We start from the raw sequence: 18853 nt of genomic DNA, 5'->3' as shown, positions 1-18853 counted from the left end.
AAAGAGGAGACTAGATACACAAAGGGTTGATTAGTTTTACACATGACAATATTAACGTTTTAAAAAATAGTTTTTATCGGGAAATCGGGACAGCTGTTTTTGACTAAAATGGGACATTAGTGGGCGGGTTTGGCCTTCAAACCCATCAATCATCACCGAGCTCATGACGCCATTACTGTTCCTTAGAATGATCACAAGCAATCGATTATTCAGCATATTAATCGATTACAATAAGCCCAACCCCCACCTATCTTGTAATAAGGGTTTTTTATCATATAAGAAAATTTTTTTATTAACACAATAATCAAATTGAAACATTTATTAACTTATACAGTCTATGCAATGGGACGCTATTTCAATTTTTACAATTTTTTTTAATGAATTTTAAGGCGAAAACGGAGGACGTCCCTCACCACCCACCCTAGTGTCCTCACTTACCCCTCAAAATAGGCTTCTCTCACAAATCTAAGAAAACTTTAAAGGTCTTATATGGGAAAATGGTTTATTATTAAATTATATAAAAAATATTGGGGGTACATTACCGTATGGAATAATTAAAAACAAAATAATAAATTAATTTAATGATTAGTTTGGGAGATATAGGGGGAAAACAAAAACCGTCCCGGCTTACTCCAGTCTCCCCTACTGTGTAGCAAAAACTGAAAATAATTGTACTCGATATCAGGTTGCTATTGAAACTTACAAACAACAATTAGAGGAATTAGAAATAAACAAGGTAAATATAATAATTATACTAATAAACTATATACAACAAATATTTAGCATTATATTTTAATATAGAACCAACAAATACAAATATTGGAAACACAAAACGGAGAACTGCAGGATACCATAAAAAACTTAGAAAAAGGTAAATCATTTTTTAACAATATAATTTTTGAAACATTGATAATTAAATATAAATAATACAACAGAAATAGAAGGAATGAAAAATCTAGAAAAAGAAATACAAATTCAACAAGCAACAAACATCATTCCTGAATCTAATAACAACGAGGAAGATTCAACTTCATATAACAATGTATCTGAAGATGAATCTGATGTAACCTTACAAAACTACGAACTTACAGTAATATGTTAATATATTCAATAACATATTCAAACTAGTAACTTAACTAAACTTTTTTTTTGAAATATCCAACAACACAGCCATTTACAATTCCATTGCGTGTTAAACAACAACTTGAACAAATAGTCAATGAAATAGTAGCAGAAGACTGGACAATTGATACCATTGAAAATTCCCACTACACCAAGTACAAATTCACAAGTGAATTAATGTCTTCAATATTCACTAATGAATATTTAAAAAGTGAGTACAATAACTTTTAACTAAAATATATTTCAAATAATAAACTTATTTCTTAGCGCACAAACGATCTGGCAAAGGCGGAAAACCAGGAGCAATCCAGCGGGAAATCATGAACCCGACATACGTAGAAGAAATAACAAGTAATAGCATAAAACTAATAAATATAAAAATAAGTAAAATTTTCAACTAATAATTAATTAATATAAGAATACCTGATTCACGCCTTGCGCAATTTAAAAGGATCCACCCCTAAGATCAGAGATGAAACGAGCGCGCTCTGAGCTAGAGCGGAATGCGAGCGCGCTCGCGTTTTTCGGTGAGCGGCGAGCTAGAGCCGCTCTATTTTAAAAATCGCGAGCTAGAGCGGGAGCGGACGAGTCACGAGCGGAAGCTCGTGATCGTGGCGCCATCTATCAACCAATATTTTCACCAAGTGCAATTTGTCAATTCCAAAGCAGACAACAACAGGCTGACTTCTAAATCTAAAGCAATGTAAATGGTAAGTGCAAATATAACTATTTAAGTAAAGGCATGGCTGACCAAATCACGCTATCAGCCTCTGATGGCTCTGAATCTGAATCAGAATCAAATCCTGCAAATTCCTCGTAAGTAGAAAAAAACTATTTTCATAGTTAATCAATTTTGTGTTTTTCAATGTTGTGTGGCTGACTGGCTGTATGTATCCTTTATTGCCTGTATCCCTGATTCCCTTTCCCTGTATGGTCGTATTTAATTCATTTGTCTATTTTTAAATTCTCCTTAGTGTAAATTCTTCTTCTCATGTTGAAGTTGAAAATGGAAACTCCGGGGGGAAAAAACCAACAAGCTGGAATGAATCCAGAATTAAGTTGCCATCCAACTACTTCCAATTCATGTACGACAAAAAAGATGGCAAAGGCTTTTTAGTTAAATGCCTCATATGCCACAAGACAAAAACAAAGTTTAATAAAAAAGGCGAGATTGAACTTCTGACCATTACCAACAATTCTGGCTACAATGCCAAAAGGCACATAAGAGTAAGTTGTTTGTTATCGTAGTCATCCATTCTGAAAAAATTCTAATTTTTGTTCGTTCCAGACAATACACCCTACACACCTAACAGAATTTAACTCTGCTTGGCAAAGAAGAAACCAAGAACCAAGCGAAGAAAGACAGTCATCTAATCCTGTTCAAGCTGGACTCTCTACCACGAGAAAATTAAAAAAGGCTAATCAGCCTTCTATAAAGAATCGTTTGGATAGTTCTTGGAAGTATAAGCAGATTAGAACACAGGAAGATTTGGACAAAGCTATTCTGGTTAGTTTTTCTTCACATTAGTCATAGTCTTATCTCATCTGATCTCATCCCATTCATGATTTGAACTTTTACTTTTACAGAACCACCTGATTGCTGACCTCCTTCCTTTCAGTGAAGTCGAAAAGGAAGCATTCAAGAACCTCATTGGTGGATTGTCTGGGCCACTTGTTATAAGGAGTCGCCCCTTCATGGTGGAACTATTAAAGAAGACTTACAGCAAGAGTAAAGCAGATTTGATTTTTGAACTTGACAAAGCTGATTATGTCAGCACCACAGCAGACTGCTGCACTTCACGGCGACGTAGCTTTTTGGGAATGGCAGTTCATTGGATGGGACAAGATCTTGATCGTCGCAGTGCGTGTTTGGGTGTTAGATGAATTTACGGTTCCCACACATACAATGTTGTTGGCAAGGCCATATCAGATATGCACACAGAATTCAAGATTTGCTCCAAAGTAAACTGCACCATTACTGACAATGGATCGAACTTTTTAAAAGCCTTTGACATGTTCAAACGACCTTCTTCACCTGAAAAAAACCCAGCCACTGATGAAGATATGTCCCATGACGAAGACGAGAAAGACGATTTTGTATTTATTGATATAGGCGACATTTTGAATTGTGGACCAGAGGAGGTAGATCTTGGTGACGCTGACGATGACTTATGCCTTAAAGATCATATTCATCTACCTCCCCACATGAGATGCAGCTGTCATTCCCTGAATTTGGTGGCCACAACTGATGTGAAGAATATTGACAGTGTACGGTTTCAAAAATTGAAGAGCAGTGTGGATGCAAAGCTTACGGCAATCTGGAATAAACAGAGCCGTTCCTCCTTAGCATCCGATTTCATCAAAGCTACAATGGGCGAACTTTTCGTGATCTACAACGCCACAAGATAAGAAATTGGAATTTGCATTGTATTGAAATTATTGATAAATTGCTGATATACTGATTATCTATTCTAGGTGGAACAGCTATTTTGATGCTTTGGTTAAAGTGGAAAGCTTTTTGACGAAAAATAGAGATAACCTTGCTATTGCCTTTGATCACTTCAAACTGAAGAAACTTACTGTTTTGGAAGAGGAATTTTTGAGGGAATATATTAAGAATGAAGCCACTAACTGAAGCCCTTGACGTCTTTCAAAATGAGGAAAAAATGTCAGCTGGGTGTGTCCTCCCCGTTCTCACGATTTTGAAGGAAAAAATTGCCGAATTCAAAGAAGATAGAAACATCATCCACTGCACACCGCTTGTGAACTGTCTTTCAGATGGAATAGAGAAAAGGTTTCAATCGTTCTTCCTAAACAGCGATCTCCGTCTCGCATCTATAAGTGATCCCCGCTTTAAATTATCATGGTTAACCAAGGAACAGAAACCTGAATACGTTAAACTTCTCGAAAAAGAAGTAAAGAGATGCGTCAGCAATTTGTAAGTTAAAATTCGATTGTTATTGGTTGACTTGTGCTTAAATAATAATACTGTTTTTCCTGTGGATTGAATAGGGCAAATGAAAGCATCGAGGGTGAAGACACCGCCACAGTTAGTTTAAGTGAAACTGCTTCACCACCAAGGAAAAATTCCCGGTTCTTGGACGGGTTGAAATGGAAGGCCTCTGCGGAACTGGGCGAAGTGGATCGCTACGTCAATGACGGCTACGGTATTCTTGAGGATCTCAATCGCTACCAAACAATCAAGCAAATATTCATGTAGAAATTAATAATTCAAATATTAACGTAAAAAACTAATTCCAATAAATTTCTTTGTTATAGACAGTACATTAGCGCATTGCCATCTTCTGCTGCCTGTGAGCGCCTGTTTAGGGTTGCTGGCCTGATTTTTGTACCGAAGCGTACAAATTTATCTGATGCAAATTTTGATAGACTGGTTTTCTTAAAACAAAATGGCACATGTTCAAGAAACTGGAAGACTAGTCCTTCTAAAACTAAGTAAAATTATTACTAAGTTAAAGTAAATAAGAATTCAATTCTGAAAAAAAGCCTTAACTGAAACTCAAAAATGTAAAATACTACATGTATTCAATTACAATACACATGTTAAAATGGAATATGTATATAAGAAACTGAAATTTTCAGTCTACATCCAGCAACAAAATTTTGAAGAGCGGAAAAAGAGCTTTTGCGAGCGGCTCGCGCTCTTTTTTTCAAATGGTGAACGGAGAGCGTGATTTGCTCGTTTTACGGGTGTGAGCGGATAGCTCTGAGCGCGCTCCAAAATCGGTAAGCTTCTTTCAAGTCTGCCTAAGATGCTCAGACAATTGTGCATGAAAAACATGGGTGTATTGTTAAATAATAAAGGGAGTATTGTTGAAGAAGAAACTAAAAAATTAGAAACGGTAATAATTATTAATAACAACGAATATATTAAACTTCTGTTGCAGATCTGACCACTAGAGGTCGTCCGGTCAAGGCAAACCCATCAGATGCAGAGACCGAATACAGTCAGTCTTCTACACACACTTGATGTTGTAACATGGTGTCAGAAGTGCTGACGTCTGCACAGTCCTGCACGTGGTTTTTATGGACTGTGTACTGAACTCTCGTGTATCCAGCTTTATCTGGTGCATCCTGCTACATCCTAATCTTAATTTAGGATGTCGTCATCTCTCAAGACCCCTGAACCTTTCTCGTTCGGCGCCAGTGATTTGGCGTCACAGTGGAAACTTTGGCGTCGACAATTTGAGTGGTACCTGATCGCCACACGAACTGATGCTGAAGAAGATGTCGATGAAGAAAAACAGGTGGGTATGCTGATTACTCTTCTCGGTAGTGAGTGTCTCAAAATCTACGACACGTTCACATTCCCTCAAGCACAAGCCGCAGATGCCCTCAAGATAAAGCCAGTGTTGGACAAATTTCAAGCACACTTTGAGCCCAGCTGTAGTGAGGTATTTGAACGTTTCAAGTTTCTAAGGCGTCATCAGGTTCCAGGAGAAACTTTAGACATGTGGTTAATTGAACTAAAAAGCCTGATACAGTCATGTGGTTATCCAGCTGGCGCAGTTGAGTCGGTGTTACGTGATCAACTCGTGTTAGGTGTGGCGGATCCTATTGTAAGGGAAAAGCTTCTATACGAAAACGATTTAAAACTGGCTAAAGCTTGTGATGTAATACGCGCGTGTGAAGCGTCCAAGAGTCAACTCACGATCATCAATACCCCGTCTGCAGCTGAGTCAGCACATGCGGTTCGAAGCTTCGACCGGAAGCCCTCCAGCAGGCCAGGTTATCGTCCGTCTACAAGCAGACAGCAGCCCACATCGACAAATCAGACCTTGCCGTCAACTCAACCTCATTCAGACAATCAGCAAGGGAGATGCAGTATGTGTAATCGTTACCATAAGAAAGTGTCGTGTGGGTAATGTGCGCTGTCATGGTTGCGGAGTGCTTGGACATGTCATCAGTTGCTGTCCTAATCAGAAACACCAGAGGCCACCACAGCAGCCAGCACATCAGTCGCCGCCAGCAACAACAGGCAGGGTGCATGCGTTGGAAGAAGAACATCAGTGGATTGGCAACATTGAACAAGGAGGCACCGCAATGGCTTTTCCGAGGTCTGTTGGAGATGATTATTTTGTGAATCACATGTTGCAGTCGTCCAGTGGTGGGACCGAGTGGCACCAACAGCTGTCGCTAGATGGCGTCGACGTAAATTTCAAACTTGACTCTGGCGCCACCTGCAATATTCTTCCTCGTGAGTTCTTTCTCCGCATGCCTCAACAACTTCAACGTCTTCGTCCAGGACCTATTGTTCGAAACTATGGTGCACAAAATGGCCTGCTAAAAGTTCTAGGCCTACACACCGCTAAAATAATTCATCGTGGTGCTAAATTTGCGGTTGATTTCGTGGTTGTTGACGAGCCTGGGCAGCCACCGATCCTTGGTCTGCCATCTTGTGGCCAACTTAATCTCATCCGTCGAGTTGATGCCATTCAGTCAACCCCCGTCACCCAACCTCCTCCAATAGTGGTGAAGTACATGGATGTATTTACTGGTCAAGGTAAATTACCAACAGAACACGATATAAAATTGTTATCTGGCACTAATCGTGTTGATCCAGTTATATGTGCGGCCAGTCGCCTGCCTTTTCGCCTCGAGGATCGTGTGAACAAGAAACTTGACGAAATGGAGGATGCGGGTATCATCACGCCTGTTCACGAACCCACTGAGTGGGTCAGCCGTATGATGGTGGTGGGAAAGCCGGATGGTGATGTGCGTATTTGTCTGGACCTATCGGAATTGAATAAAGCAGTCCAGTGACAACACATCTCAATACCCACCATCGAACAACTCTTTGCAAAAATCAGTACAGCCCGATACTTTTGCAGCCTTGATGCCGCCTCAGGCTTTTACCAAATACCATTGTCTACCGCAGCGTCCTACCTCTGTACGATGGTGACACCGAGGGGCCGGTACCTTCGCCTGCCGTTTGGATTGAAATCAGCCCCGGAAGTCTACCTTCAAACCATGTTTGATCTGTTTGGAGATCTGCCAGGTGTTCTCATTTACTTTGACGACTTCCTCGTCACCGGAGAAACACAAGAGGAACTGCATGTGAATCTCGAAAAAGTATTCCTACGTTGCCGTCTTCACAACTTAAAACTTCAGTTAAAGAAGTGTCGGTTCTTTCTACAGGAACTTCCGTGGCTTGGTCATGTCATAGGACAGGGGACTCTCAAACCGGATCAAAACAAAGTCAGTACAATTCTGGAAATGCCAGATCCCACCACTCCCGCTGACCTTGTACGTGTACTTGGGATGGTCACCTATCTTGACAAATTTTGTCGGGACCTAGCTGGACTCACCAGACCACTTCGTGACCTGCTAAAAGCTGATGCTGCGTGGATCTGGGAGGAGCCTCAAAAGTTAGCGTTCGCCACATTGAAAAAGGCCCTAGCGTCTCTACCTGTCTTACGTCTCTTCGATCATTCTCAACCTGTTGTCGTTTCGGTAAATGCGTCACCCATAGGCATTGGAGCTGTGTTGCTGCAAAACGGACAGCCCGTCGCATATTCATCAACGTCGCTCACGGAAACTCAAAAACGCTACTTTCAAATTTAAAAGGAACTCTTACCGATTCAGTTTGGTCTACTACGGTTTAAAAAATATGTATACGGACAGACAGTGGTAGTTGAAACCGACCACAAGCCGCTGGTTGGCCTCTTGGAAAAACCAATCGCATCTTGTTCACCCAGAATCGAGCGGATGCGTCTCCAGTTGCAACAATTCGACTTCAAATTGGTGTACAAGCCGGGCAAGGATCCATCGCTGACACACTCAGCAGAGCACCGTCACCCAACTTGTTTAATGATGACGTCACTCAGGGGTGTGAGGAGCAAGTTCATTCAGTGCTCAACCTAGTCATACCGAAAGCGTCCACTAGAGAAAAATTTGCAGCTGCAACGAGTGCGGATCCTACGCTTTGTCTCGTCAAAGAGATCCTATCCAAAGGTTGGCCTGAACACAAGTCTCATTGTCCAATAGCGGCGAAACCGTTCTGGGGTGTTCGTAACGCCCTTTCTGAAGTAGACGGACTACTTCTGTATGGCAGTCGACTAGTAGTCCCAGTATCTCTCCGTCCCGAGGTCATGGAGGGGATTCACGATGGACACTTTGGTGAACTGAAATGCATTCTGAGAGCCAAGTCAGCTGTGTATTGGCCGGGATGCGATGATCAAGTCCGAAACATGGTTGCTAGCTGCGTAACATGCCAAACACACCGCCATCGAAATCCATCGCCGCCTCTTCGTCCTGTGCCGCTGCCGTCACACGCATTCCAGCATGTGTCGGGAGACATATTCACCTTCGAAAGTGTCAACTATCTTCTCATCGTTGATGCGTACAGCAAATGGCCGTCTTGTGTGCCTCTCCGTTCGCTGACATCCTCCCCCATCATCGCGGAGGTTGAGCGTGTGTTCTGTGATTTCGGTATCCCAGAAGTGTTCATGTCAGATAACGGTTCTCAATTTGACTGTGCGGAGTTTCGCGCTTTCTGTGATAGGCGCAACATCCGTGCAGTGTCATCCAGCCCCACTTACGCTCAATCCAATGGTCTCGTGGAGCGTCATATCCAGACTGTAAAGCGTACCATCCTCAAAATGTTGAATCCGGTAAAACGCTTTGGGAAGCTTTAGCAGCCATTAGGTCTACTCCAGTATCGAATGATCTTCCGTCACCATCACTTCTCTTGCAAGGTCGTCATCTGAGAGGAAATCTTCCGTTTTTGCCAGACCGACTTACTCCGCAGCATGTCCCAGCGACTTTCGTTCAAGCTCAGCTACAACGGCGACAGGCGATGGCCTGTTTTCAACATGAAGGCCGCCTTGATGTCCGTGGCTCAGCCCTCAAAGTCGGGCAGAGCGTCCGGGTACTCATCAGTGGTTTGTGGCTACCTGGAACTATCGAATCCGTCTGTACAGCGCCGGACTCTTATGTTGTTCGTTTGGCTGAAGGTCGTGTTTTTCGTCGCATATGCCGTGATATAAACATCGACAATTCGTCCAGCGTATCAAGCACAGCCCGTACAGTGGCCGCCGGTCCCATCCTTCCAAAGTTACTGTGGCAACCGACTCTCAATCGTCCGGTCCGCCCGAAGGTTCCTCTCATCATTCCGTCAACACCACTAATAACAGGACCTCCCCATCCAAATCCTACAACAGTGCCGATTCGTCGTGGTCGGCCGTCCAAAACTACACCACCTACGCCTTCCCAGCAACAGGTGATTCCTCCGGAAGCGGTGGTTAATCAGCCAGGATCTACTCGTTCCGCAGTGGTGAATCAGCCAGGATCTACCCGTTCCGGTCGTCAATACTTAAAGTCATAAATTTGAATTTTTTTTTTTATTTTTTGTTTTTTTTTTCTTATTTTTTTATTTTTTTTATTTTATAAGTTAATGTATGTGATGGCTTGTGTGTTCTGTTGTGTTGGGTCAGTCACCTCAATTGTGTCACATTCTCGTCACTATCATGTGCGTTGTTTAGTGTATGCAAGGCTGCTGGTGTTAACTTTTGTTTTGTTGTAGTTGTGTAATTGTCCTTGCAATAAGTGTATTAACTTGTCAACTAAGAAGGGGGGAGATGTTGCAGATCTGACCACTAGAGGTCGTCTGGTCAAGGCAAACCCCTCAGATGCAGAGCCCGAATACAGTCAGTCTTCTAAACACACTTAATGTTGTAACAACTTCATACTATTTTTCGATTTCTGGTTTAGAAAATGACATTAGCATTAGGAAAAGAAGATACAAATTCAACTAAACCGGATCTCAAATTAGCTTTCCAAAACCTATCAATATTAACTGATGTAAATATATCTATTACTATAATAAAACTTTCTATTACTAGTTACAAGAAAAACAACAAACTTTAGGAACTAATATCAAAAACAAAAATCAACTCAACTGAAATATCAATTAAAACGGAAGAAAAAACCACAAATCACCCAATTTGCTCCACCCCATTAAACCATACGGTAATAAATTTTACTTTTCAATCGACACTCTAACACATTAAAAAAACTATTTCATAGGCATCTAACTTTACATTCAGTGTAGAGTCCCCAAACCTAAACTTCTCCACATACATAGTTGACGAAACACCAATTCCTAATCAATTTTTTTTCCGAATGATAAATATTAATATTAATTTTTTGTAACATAAGTTAAATAAAGTAAAGTATGTTTCCCTTACAAGCATTCTTTAACCGTTTTGTTTCAGTTACGTCTGTAGTAGATTCCTCACAATACAATTTAGCTGCATATTGCATAAATAACTTAAAGCTATCTTTTCCTTTCCATTTGGTACGCAGCATAAAGGTTGCTAAATAACCAGCAAACATTTTTTTGCTTCTGTTTGTATTTGGAGGACTTTTTTTGGCTAAATTCCACAAACCTGAAAAAAACAATAACTTATTACTAATTAGACTAAATATAAATTGATTTACCCTCTATTTGGTTGGTATGTGCTCCATTTTCGGGATCTTTAAAATGCAAGCTATGATTAACTTTCAGATGAATGTAGTTATTGTGTTCCCTAATTTAAAAACAAACAATTATTAACAATAAAACATACATCAAATAAATATAAGTAAAAACTAACTCTATTTTTTCATATGCTTTCCAGCAATCAGATATAATGATAGAACCAGGTAGAATCCATTCTTTGATTACATCCAATAACGTATTTGCCGATCTATCACTCACTGCTACAAGAAAACATTTTCCAGATATTCTTTCAACTCCACCAAAAACCCATACTCCCTCTACCCTTTTGCCCCGATTATATTTTCCAATAAAAACGTTTAATTACAATAACTAAAATCATTACAGCATCTAACAGATTACTTTTGCCAAGTTTCGATTCGTCTATTTCTACCGTAATACCAAAGCCACCAATCTTTTCAGAATTGTTAATTACTACATCTTCCGAAACTTCACGGCAAAAATTGTACCAATCAATGGGAGTTCCATGAGCTAAGAAAAAAAATATTAACGAATAGTATAGTATAGTATAGTATAGTATAGTATAGTATAGTATAGTATAGTATAGTACAGTGTATCGTATTTGGGTATTAAAATAAAAGTATTTCAAAATAAAATACTTAAAATACGTATTTTATTCGGTATTTGTATTTGGGCTGATTTTTATTTAAAATATTTGTATTTGTAATTTTGTATTGGTCGTTTACGCTGAAAGTGAATAAAATACAAATACAAATACAAAATACTTTTTTTTAAGATTTGAAGTTTGTAAATTGGCAACAGTGTATGAATCGAAAGTAACTTCATTTTGACAGCGTTATTGCACCTGCAAAACGTTTTGCAACAGCTTTTTCTAGTTTCAAAACTTTCAATTGCATTTTTCGTCCTCTGTTTGTCTCGTGTGTGTTTTCATTAAACCACAAGGTTCTTTAATGTATATCTCTAGTTCTCTACAAATCGGATTGTTTCTTATTTCTGTGCGTTCTGAAGAACTTGTATAATACCCACGGTAAGTGTTTAAGTTATTGAACATTCTTAAAATACGTAATGGCATAAACTAATAACTTGGCATATCCTCTGATTCAGTGACAAGAATGTCGGCAAGACAGAATCTTGGACAGACAGTTAAAAATAAAGGAGTAAGAGGCAAATAAGAATGGAGCAATTGGACATCCTAAGTTGCGCATTCTCCGCAAATGCGAAAATCAAATTTGTGTCCAATCTGTGGTACGTTGTCCACAGCGTCTTATGGGAAAACCAACCATTTCACTTTAAAAATATTGTTTTCTTCTCTATAACTATGTTTTACCTCCCTGTTGTATCTAACAGTGGATTCGCTATTCATTTGGTAATAACCTAATTTTTCCCTCTATCTCCTTTTAAGTCTAATTTATTTGTAGTTAATTTTTGTTTAAGGGTCCTTTTTTGTGATCGACCCGGCTAGCAGAAGAACCCGAATTCTTTAGCTAGCTGGTGTATAGTTGTTCACTCTATAAACGTCAAACTTGTAAGTTTAACAAGATGAAGTGTTGCGTACGAAACTGTGAAAAGAATCACAAGGATGGAGTTAAATTTAAAAGTTTTCCTAAAAAGAAAATTCACTGTTCAAACGAAGAACAACAACTCCAGAATTTGCGAAGGAAAGCGTTGGTGGTTTTTAGGAAATCTTAAAAATTGGTCTGGTTTGTTGAAAACGACCGAATCAAACGTCTGGCGCCTGACGTTAGATTCAGTGTATTTTTGTATAATTTACTATGCAAAAATTTCCCCCCATAAATACTTTGTGTTTTTGGCCAAATCAGGCTGAATCGTCAGACGTGCCATCTCGTGGTTCTTCCACCCTCCCAACCCAAACCAGATAGTAAATCCTTCGGATGAGGTCTATTTTACCCGACCAAATATACTTTATTGTTACTATACTTTTACTTAATTCAGAGAAGCAAGTATACTGAACTGATCTGTATCTAGTTGTAAACTAAATAAATGTTCTGCTTAAATTACAATGTTGCCAACTGTTGGAATGCAATGTTGCCGTCATTAATTGGTAATATAGATTAAATACGTATATGGATATTGCAAAATATTTAAATGGATTCATTACCCTGCTAGCTCAGTGGTATAGCACTGGATAGCTAAGAAAAAGGATCTGGGTTCAAATCTAGTTGTTGGATGAATATTTAATATTAAATGTGTAGGATTTTGTATATTTAAATGGTTATTTAGTTAATAAAGTGATTTTAGTATTTACGTTATTAGTATTACGACATTTTAAAAAGTATTGTTAAGTTAAGTATTGTAGGTCTATGATAATTAAGTTAGAAAAGTTTTTACTATACTTAATTAATATAAAAATTTTTTAACTGAAATAAAATTATATATAATTTCTTTTTATGAATATTAGATTTATTTATTACAATAGTAAATTTTTAGGCATTCTTTTGTTTTGAAACGTTTTCATTAAAAGAATTCTTAATAAGTCACTATTCTAATTATTATATTTAATATATATTATTAATTCCAATTGTTATTTTCTAATAAATTGTGATTTATATTATATTTTTATAATTTAATAATGATATAATTAAAGTATTCTTTTGTTTTTGTTGGTTAAGCAAATCCGCCTACAACAAATGTTTAGTTGCCATAGAAACGAAACTTCCATTCCTTTAGTCTGTCTCGCGTAGACCAGTAGAGTAGAAAAATGATAAAACTTTGTAAAATTCTTGGCTATGCCTAACGGCAAGTATTCCCAGCACACACTGATGTAAGGATGCGAGCTAACTAATGGTTTTCTCGTTTCCATGGCGATTTCTTACATGGTTTTTCCGTATATAAATACTATTTTCAAAATTTTAAATATTATATGTCTCATCAAAATTTTATCTAATTATATTCAATAGTTAAATTCGTTCTAAATACTATTAACGCAAACAAGCTTTGAACGCGGAACTCCCGCGTCGTTAACAGAAACGTATCGAATATGCCACTAACAGTTTGATAACAAATAGCTAGCATACTGATAAAATAATTTTGTGTTTCCATATGCTACCCGATTACCCGACCCGATAATGACAATAAAGAGTAATGGAAAGACTATTTTGTATTGCAAAAATAGTTCTACTTAGCCGGGGGGTAGGGGAGTCTACCGATGATACAGTCTACACTTTTCCAGACATTTAATACCTAGGGCAAAAAAAAAGTGTCTGGACTGACATTACCCAACCCCCCTTATGATGATTTTGCGCTAAAACCGACCTACCTCTCCTTAAAAAGGTAAGTTATTAATATTTTTTACCCACAGATGGCTTTTTTAAAATAAATCGGTGTTCACCTTTTTGTGCAGGATACTGTACATGCAGGGAAGGGAAAAAAGGATATGTAAGAAGCGTCTCCTGGATATCAATCACGTATGCCCCACATTCGTTTCAGTATACTCCGTATACATCTAGGGTACGTCTATGTGTTAGTAGGGAAGGAGAAAACTGGACTGGAGATATTGTAAATCGTCGCAAAAAGCCTAACCCAAACAGCACACTAATGGCTTTTAAAGGATATTTATTCATCCCAACAACACTACTAGGATTTCTTCATTCTGTCCTGAAATCCTACAATAACGACTAAAAGATGATTTTAGCAGGTGTTGATGACCGGCAAAAACTGCTCAAATACACAGATTTTTACTGTCACCAAAGCTCTCATTTTAGTGTTCACCGGGACGACTTTTTGCTCTACCAAAATAAACGCAAAAAACAATATTCTGTCATCGGATTCGAACACGGGAATCCCACTTGACAGTCGATTAGTCTACCATATACGCAACATTCAATACTTTTATAAATATGTTTAGACTGACAAATTATACAGTAAAATCATTTTAGCTTTCATCATTAAGAAATACATTTTTGAATAAAATTAAGCATTTAATAATTGACACTTTGCGGTTTTTGACCAAAATACCAGAAGAGAAAAGAAATTCTTCAGGGTTTCGATTATTGGACTCCTGCATCATAGACAGAGCTTCTTCTTCTTATCCAATCACTACGTATTGAAAAAAGCAATTCTAGATTGTTGTTTGGTGTACGTATTTCTTAGAAAGTTGAACCCAAACGCTACACTGTTAATTGTGGCAACGTGGCTTTTAAAGAAATGGATCAAAATAAGATGTCATCTGTGGGACGTGATTTATTTTAAAAAACGATCGTGGCTTAAGCGCGTCCTTATACCGTCCTTTTGCGGTCCAGTACTACACGTCTTAGTAAGACAGATTTAGGATGAGTTACTGCATTAAATGGTTATGTGGGAAGTTCCGATCTCTTAGTCTGTCCCCGGAGATATGCACATCCCCTTCGGCAGAACAGCTTTCAGAATGTTCGCCTGGAAACTCTCAGGGTACGTCTCAGAAGGCAAGGAATTCTGGAACACGTTAACCCACTCTTTTTCGCCGGATCCAAACCAAACAACACATGGATCATATCAGTAATCTTGAAATCACTTGAATGATTGGTTTGAGCATATTCAGTCTCAATCCCGTTCTCAACAGCATAGGTAATGTGTTACTATTTCTATCCAAGGCCTTGGAAGAAGGGGAAGTCTTCAGCACCATAAATGTCTATAGGTTAATGTTGTTCGTAACTTTAGACCCAATCGATAGAAACTCATTTGGTAAATATCCTTTAGTAATAAGTCTAATGAAGGGCGTTTATAACTTAAACCCTCCCAGGCCCATGTATCAAAGAACTTGGAACGTGGACGTCGTTGTAGACTACCTTAAATCAAAATTGGATTTGACAATCAGCCTTGGCCATTTTTCTCGTAAGTTGGCTCCGCTCCTAGCCCTCGCAACATTATTAAGGGTATCGGAACTAGCTTCAATAGTAAGGGAATCATTAACATTTTCTGCTTCCGCAGTGTCTCTTTACCTGCCTAAACCAAGGAAAGCACGTAAATTTTGTCCAAAAGCTCCTGAACCCTCAAATTAACCCGGTGATTTGTCTGTCGAGATATTTGGAAATCCCATGCCCTCTTCACAACGCTACTAATTCACTTCTTCTTTTTACCGGATCGGTGTAACCGGGCAGAGCAATAGTAGGATAAAGCGTTTGGCGTGCCTGGCGTCAACCAATAGCAATTTCCGTTGCGGTGAATTTAGCAGACGAATGTTGTGCCTGTCCAAAAACAAACTCGTGTGTTTCACTGAAAGAAGACAAACATTCGTTTCTTTTTCTGTGTATTTGTAAAATACTATTTTAGTTAATAGTATGGCTCGGAAAACTGTAAACAAGGGGCCAAGGGAACTGTGGTCTGAGATCGAAACCGAAACGTTTGTTGACCAATTCATCTTAAACAAGGTAAAGTGTAAATACTATTGGTTGTTTGAATGCATTTTCTCATTTTTACCACTCACATTTTTAAATAGGATGTCATTGAAGGTGCTTTTGATAGTGGTGTCCCTAGAGAAGCTAAAACTGCGGCGTGGGAAAGTATAGCACACGTTTTAGAACATCCTTTGCTGAATCTAAACCAAGAAGTGTTGAAGAACTGAAAAAGAAATGGAATAATTTGAAAACGGCAGTAAAGAAAGATATTGGGTTATATGCCAACTCACTTAAGGGGACAGGTAAATATTTTAAACCTATTTTATTTTCAGTTTGTGCATTTTGTTTAAATCTTGTAGGTGGTGGCCCAGCATTTCAGCTGAAGCCACTGTACGAGAAACTTAACATACATGTTTTTAAGAAAGACAACCCATGTCTGCCAGGAGAAATAATTCCCGTAAGTTGAAGAAATTGTTTGTGTGTTTATACTAAATGCATTCATTAATTATTTCCAATTTTATAGGGAAGCTGTGATTCTGAGACTCTTGACGAGGAAGCTTTAAAATCGCTGTACGACCAAGTTCAACGCCGTGATGCAAGGCTACAAGATATTGATTTTGAAGTAACAGACGAAATGTAAGCACAATTTACTAACTTAATAGTGTTACGTTGACTAACTGTGATTTATTGAATTATAAGTCGGGAAGCACACAATTCGTCTCCTGTACCAACGACACCGTTTCCTTTGGCCATATGCGATGGAAGGTCGTCAGGATTGCCAATTGCAGCCGTGCCAGTGATTCCATCAAAGTCGGCCATTACGTCATACTCAGCAACTCCGTCAGGCTCAGCTACTCCATCATCATCAGCAACTCATTCACGACCATCTTCTTCAGCCCCTTTTGACGGGAGTGTTAAAAATAGCAGAAAACGTTCATCAACCACACAATTCAGCATGAGGCAGCAGGTAAAAAACGCGAAATTGAATGTTTGCTCATCATCTGAAACATCAGCAAACTATCGTGTGAAAGAACAGCGGCTCAAAATGCTAGTATTTATTATGCAAGCTAGACGTGAACTAGGCGAGCCATATGACAAATCTGAACTTCCTAGCGATCTTCATGATCTTATTTTCAACTCAAAAGACGAACTGTGATGTACACAAATGAAATCATTGTATAAAACAAAATACACTGTTTCAAAATGAATGTTGTGTGATGCGTGCTCTTTTAGCAAATCCTTGGCGACGAATAAAAGCTTCGTTTAGATTACCACCTCCGTTTTGTGGGACAGCAGGAGGGATTATTTCGTCGTGATCATCTTCTATCTCAATATCTTCGTCATCCAATGGCTGATTCCGATCAATAGCAATGTTATGTAAAACACTACACGCTATTATTACGCTGTAATAGGGAAAAATCATAGCTTATACAAAGGTCAAACGATAAAATATTATTATAACAAACGAACCAAGAAGCTCGACTTGGAGTGAGTCTGAGTTCAACATGTAGGCAATAAAATCTTTTTTCCCAAATTCCAAACGTACGTTCTATCGTGCTTCGGGTTGCCTTGTGTGCTCGATTGAAACGCAACTAAAACAGACAAGTTTTTTTATTTTGTTAACCATTATTGATATTGACCACTATTGAAAAAAACACTGAACATTCCACATTCTTGCCGATGTTGATTACCCAGGATATTTTAATCCCCCTCTATCTTTTACAGGAATATAGAAAATAGAAAAATTATGTGGAATTAGATAGATATTTGTTTGTTTCGAAACTCACCTAAGTGCTTAATCAACCTTTAGCAGCGTGCATTAGAAGAAAAAGTAACTAATTTGTTATAACAATCAATGCAGAAAACATCACGCTGCGCATACTTAAAATGAAATATCCTGTAACATACACACATGTCGCTGCTTCCGGAGACAATGGTAAATGATCTAACAAAAACATGAACTGAAATATTAAATATTTTTGAATATTTGTCTGTGTGTTATACCTGTATGTGAATTTATCTTATCCGAAATAGGTGCCGTTAAACTTGCAGAAGTGAGCAGAAATTTAATTAACCTTTGTTTAGTGCAAGTTTTGTTTCTGGCATTGAAAATCAATGGATCGTTTTTTCTCAAAACAGCTTCCGCACTTAAAGGAGTATTACAATCCATGGAAGTTAAAGATAGTTGGGCTCTGTTCATTTGGTCTATAGCACTGAGAAATTGAGCAACGGAAGGATGATCATTACTTCCACAGTAATTGCGAACAGAGCCATGAAATCACTCTTTGTTGTCAGTAGAAAATCTACGATTGAGGACGAACTGGACACCAGTGTTCAGGAGATACTTAATACACTTCGAAGTGGAGCGTGATGTAAAGATAATTGCATCTAGCGTTTCTTTAGTGAAGCATTCCATCGGATTTTTCTTTGTTGTGAACCAATGTGTAAGCATGTATCGACATCTAATTCATACAGTCTTGTGTCATCTTCATCTGAGAATGGTTTTTTAATGTCAGAGACCAAGTAGTGAGATGATTCATTGGCAAGGAGTGGAAGATAACAATTCAGTTCTTTAAAAAGGCATGCGCTGTGGTAGCTCAGCAACATTCTGTAAGGAGGAGCAAGATTAACCAATAAAAACAGAAAATTTTGATTAGATTTTCTATACAAGTGCTAAATTCGGTGATGTGAAAATGCTAGGAATAGCTTGCTTTGATAGCATATTTCTTTCAGTTCTACTTATTTTGAAAACTTTTTCATCAAAATGTACACTACATCATATGCGTGAATCTTTAATAAATTTGGTTAAATCAATATTCTTGCCGACCTATTTTAGCCACGTTTTAAACACATTTTCATCGCGTGGGAAAAAATGCCAAGAAATTTTAGATTTGTTTGTTCCATAGGATTTACTAGG

The 18853-nt window shown here is 38.4% G+C and overlaps 3 protein-coding genes across 3 annotated transcripts; all 3 read left to right on the top strand.

The window, feature by feature from the left end:
- The first annotated feature begins 2102 nt into the window (after positions 1-2102).
- LOC116934577 lies at positions 2103-4653 on the top strand. Its single transcript, XM_045179810.1, has 5 exons — positions 2103-2349; positions 2411-2629; positions 2710-4060; positions 4135-4338; positions 4402-4653. The coding sequence occupies exons 3-5, from the start codon at positions 3741-3743 to the stop codon at positions 4580-4582; spliced, it is 705 nt and encodes a 234-aa protein (XP_045035745.1). The 5' UTR covers positions 2103-2349; positions 2411-2629; positions 2710-3740; the 3' UTR covers positions 4583-4653.
- Positions 4654-8268: 3615 nt separating this feature from the next.
- LOC123476829 lies at positions 8269-9713 on the top strand. The gene has a single exon (XM_045179671.1). The coding sequence runs from the start codon at positions 8942-8944 to the stop codon at positions 9467-9469; it is 528 nt and encodes a 175-aa protein (XP_045035606.1). The 5' UTR covers positions 8269-8941; the 3' UTR covers positions 9470-9713.
- A 6166-nt stretch (positions 9714-15879) lies between these two features.
- On the top strand, positions 15880-17101 carry LOC123477108. The gene is made up of 5 exons (XM_045180527.1): positions 15880-15969; positions 16038-16101; positions 16296-16393; positions 16460-16572; positions 16636-17101. The coding sequence occupies exons 1-5, from the start codon at positions 15880-15882 to the stop codon at positions 17090-17092; spliced, it is 822 nt and encodes a 273-aa protein (XP_045036462.1). The 3' UTR covers positions 17093-17101.
- Positions 17102-18853: the final 1752 nt, after the last annotated feature.

Source organism: Daphnia magna, linkage group LG10 (assembly GCF_020631705.1).
Source record: "Daphnia magna isolate NIES linkage group LG10, ASM2063170v1.1, whole genome shotgun sequence".
Classification (NCBI taxonomy): domain Eukaryota; kingdom Metazoa; phylum Arthropoda; class Branchiopoda; order Diplostraca; family Daphniidae; genus Daphnia; species Daphnia magna.
The sequence above is the reverse complement of the archived record's forward strand: the minus strand, read 5'-3'. Positions and strand labels throughout refer to the sequence as shown.

What these genes read in the sequence shown, in the direction of transcription:
- LOC116934577 (XM_045179810.1), top strand. Translation starts at nt 3,741, where the DNA reads ATGAAGCCACTAACTGAAGCCCTTGACGTCTTTCAAAATGAGGAAAAA. An exon ending in AAGAGATGCGTCAGCAATTT is followed by an intron (nt 4,061 to 4,134) that starts GTAAGTTAAAAT and finishes TGGATTGAATAG; the next exon opens with GGCAAATGAAAGCATCGAGG. An exon ending in ACAATCAAGCAAATATTCAT is followed by an intron (nt 4,339 to 4,401) that starts GTAGAAATTAAT and finishes TCTTTGTTATAG; the next exon opens with ACAGTACATTAGCGCATTGC.
- LOC123476829 (XM_045179671.1), top strand. Translation starts at nt 8,942, where the DNA reads ATGGCCTGTTTTCAACATGAAGGCCGCCTTGATGTCCGTGGCTCAGCC.
- LOC123477108 (XM_045180527.1), top strand. Translation starts at nt 15,880, where the DNA reads ATGGCTCGGAAAACTGTAAACAAGGGGCCAAGGGAACTGTGGTCTGAG. An exon ending in ACCAATTCATCTTAAACAAG is followed by an intron (nt 15,970 to 16,037) that starts GTAAAGTGTAAA and finishes ATTTTTAAATAG; the next exon opens with GATGTCATTGAAGGTGCTTT. An exon ending in TAAAACTGCGGCGTGGGAAA is followed by an intron (nt 16,102 to 16,295) that starts GTATAGCACACG and finishes TAAATCTTGTAG; the next exon opens with GTGGTGGCCCAGCATTTCAG.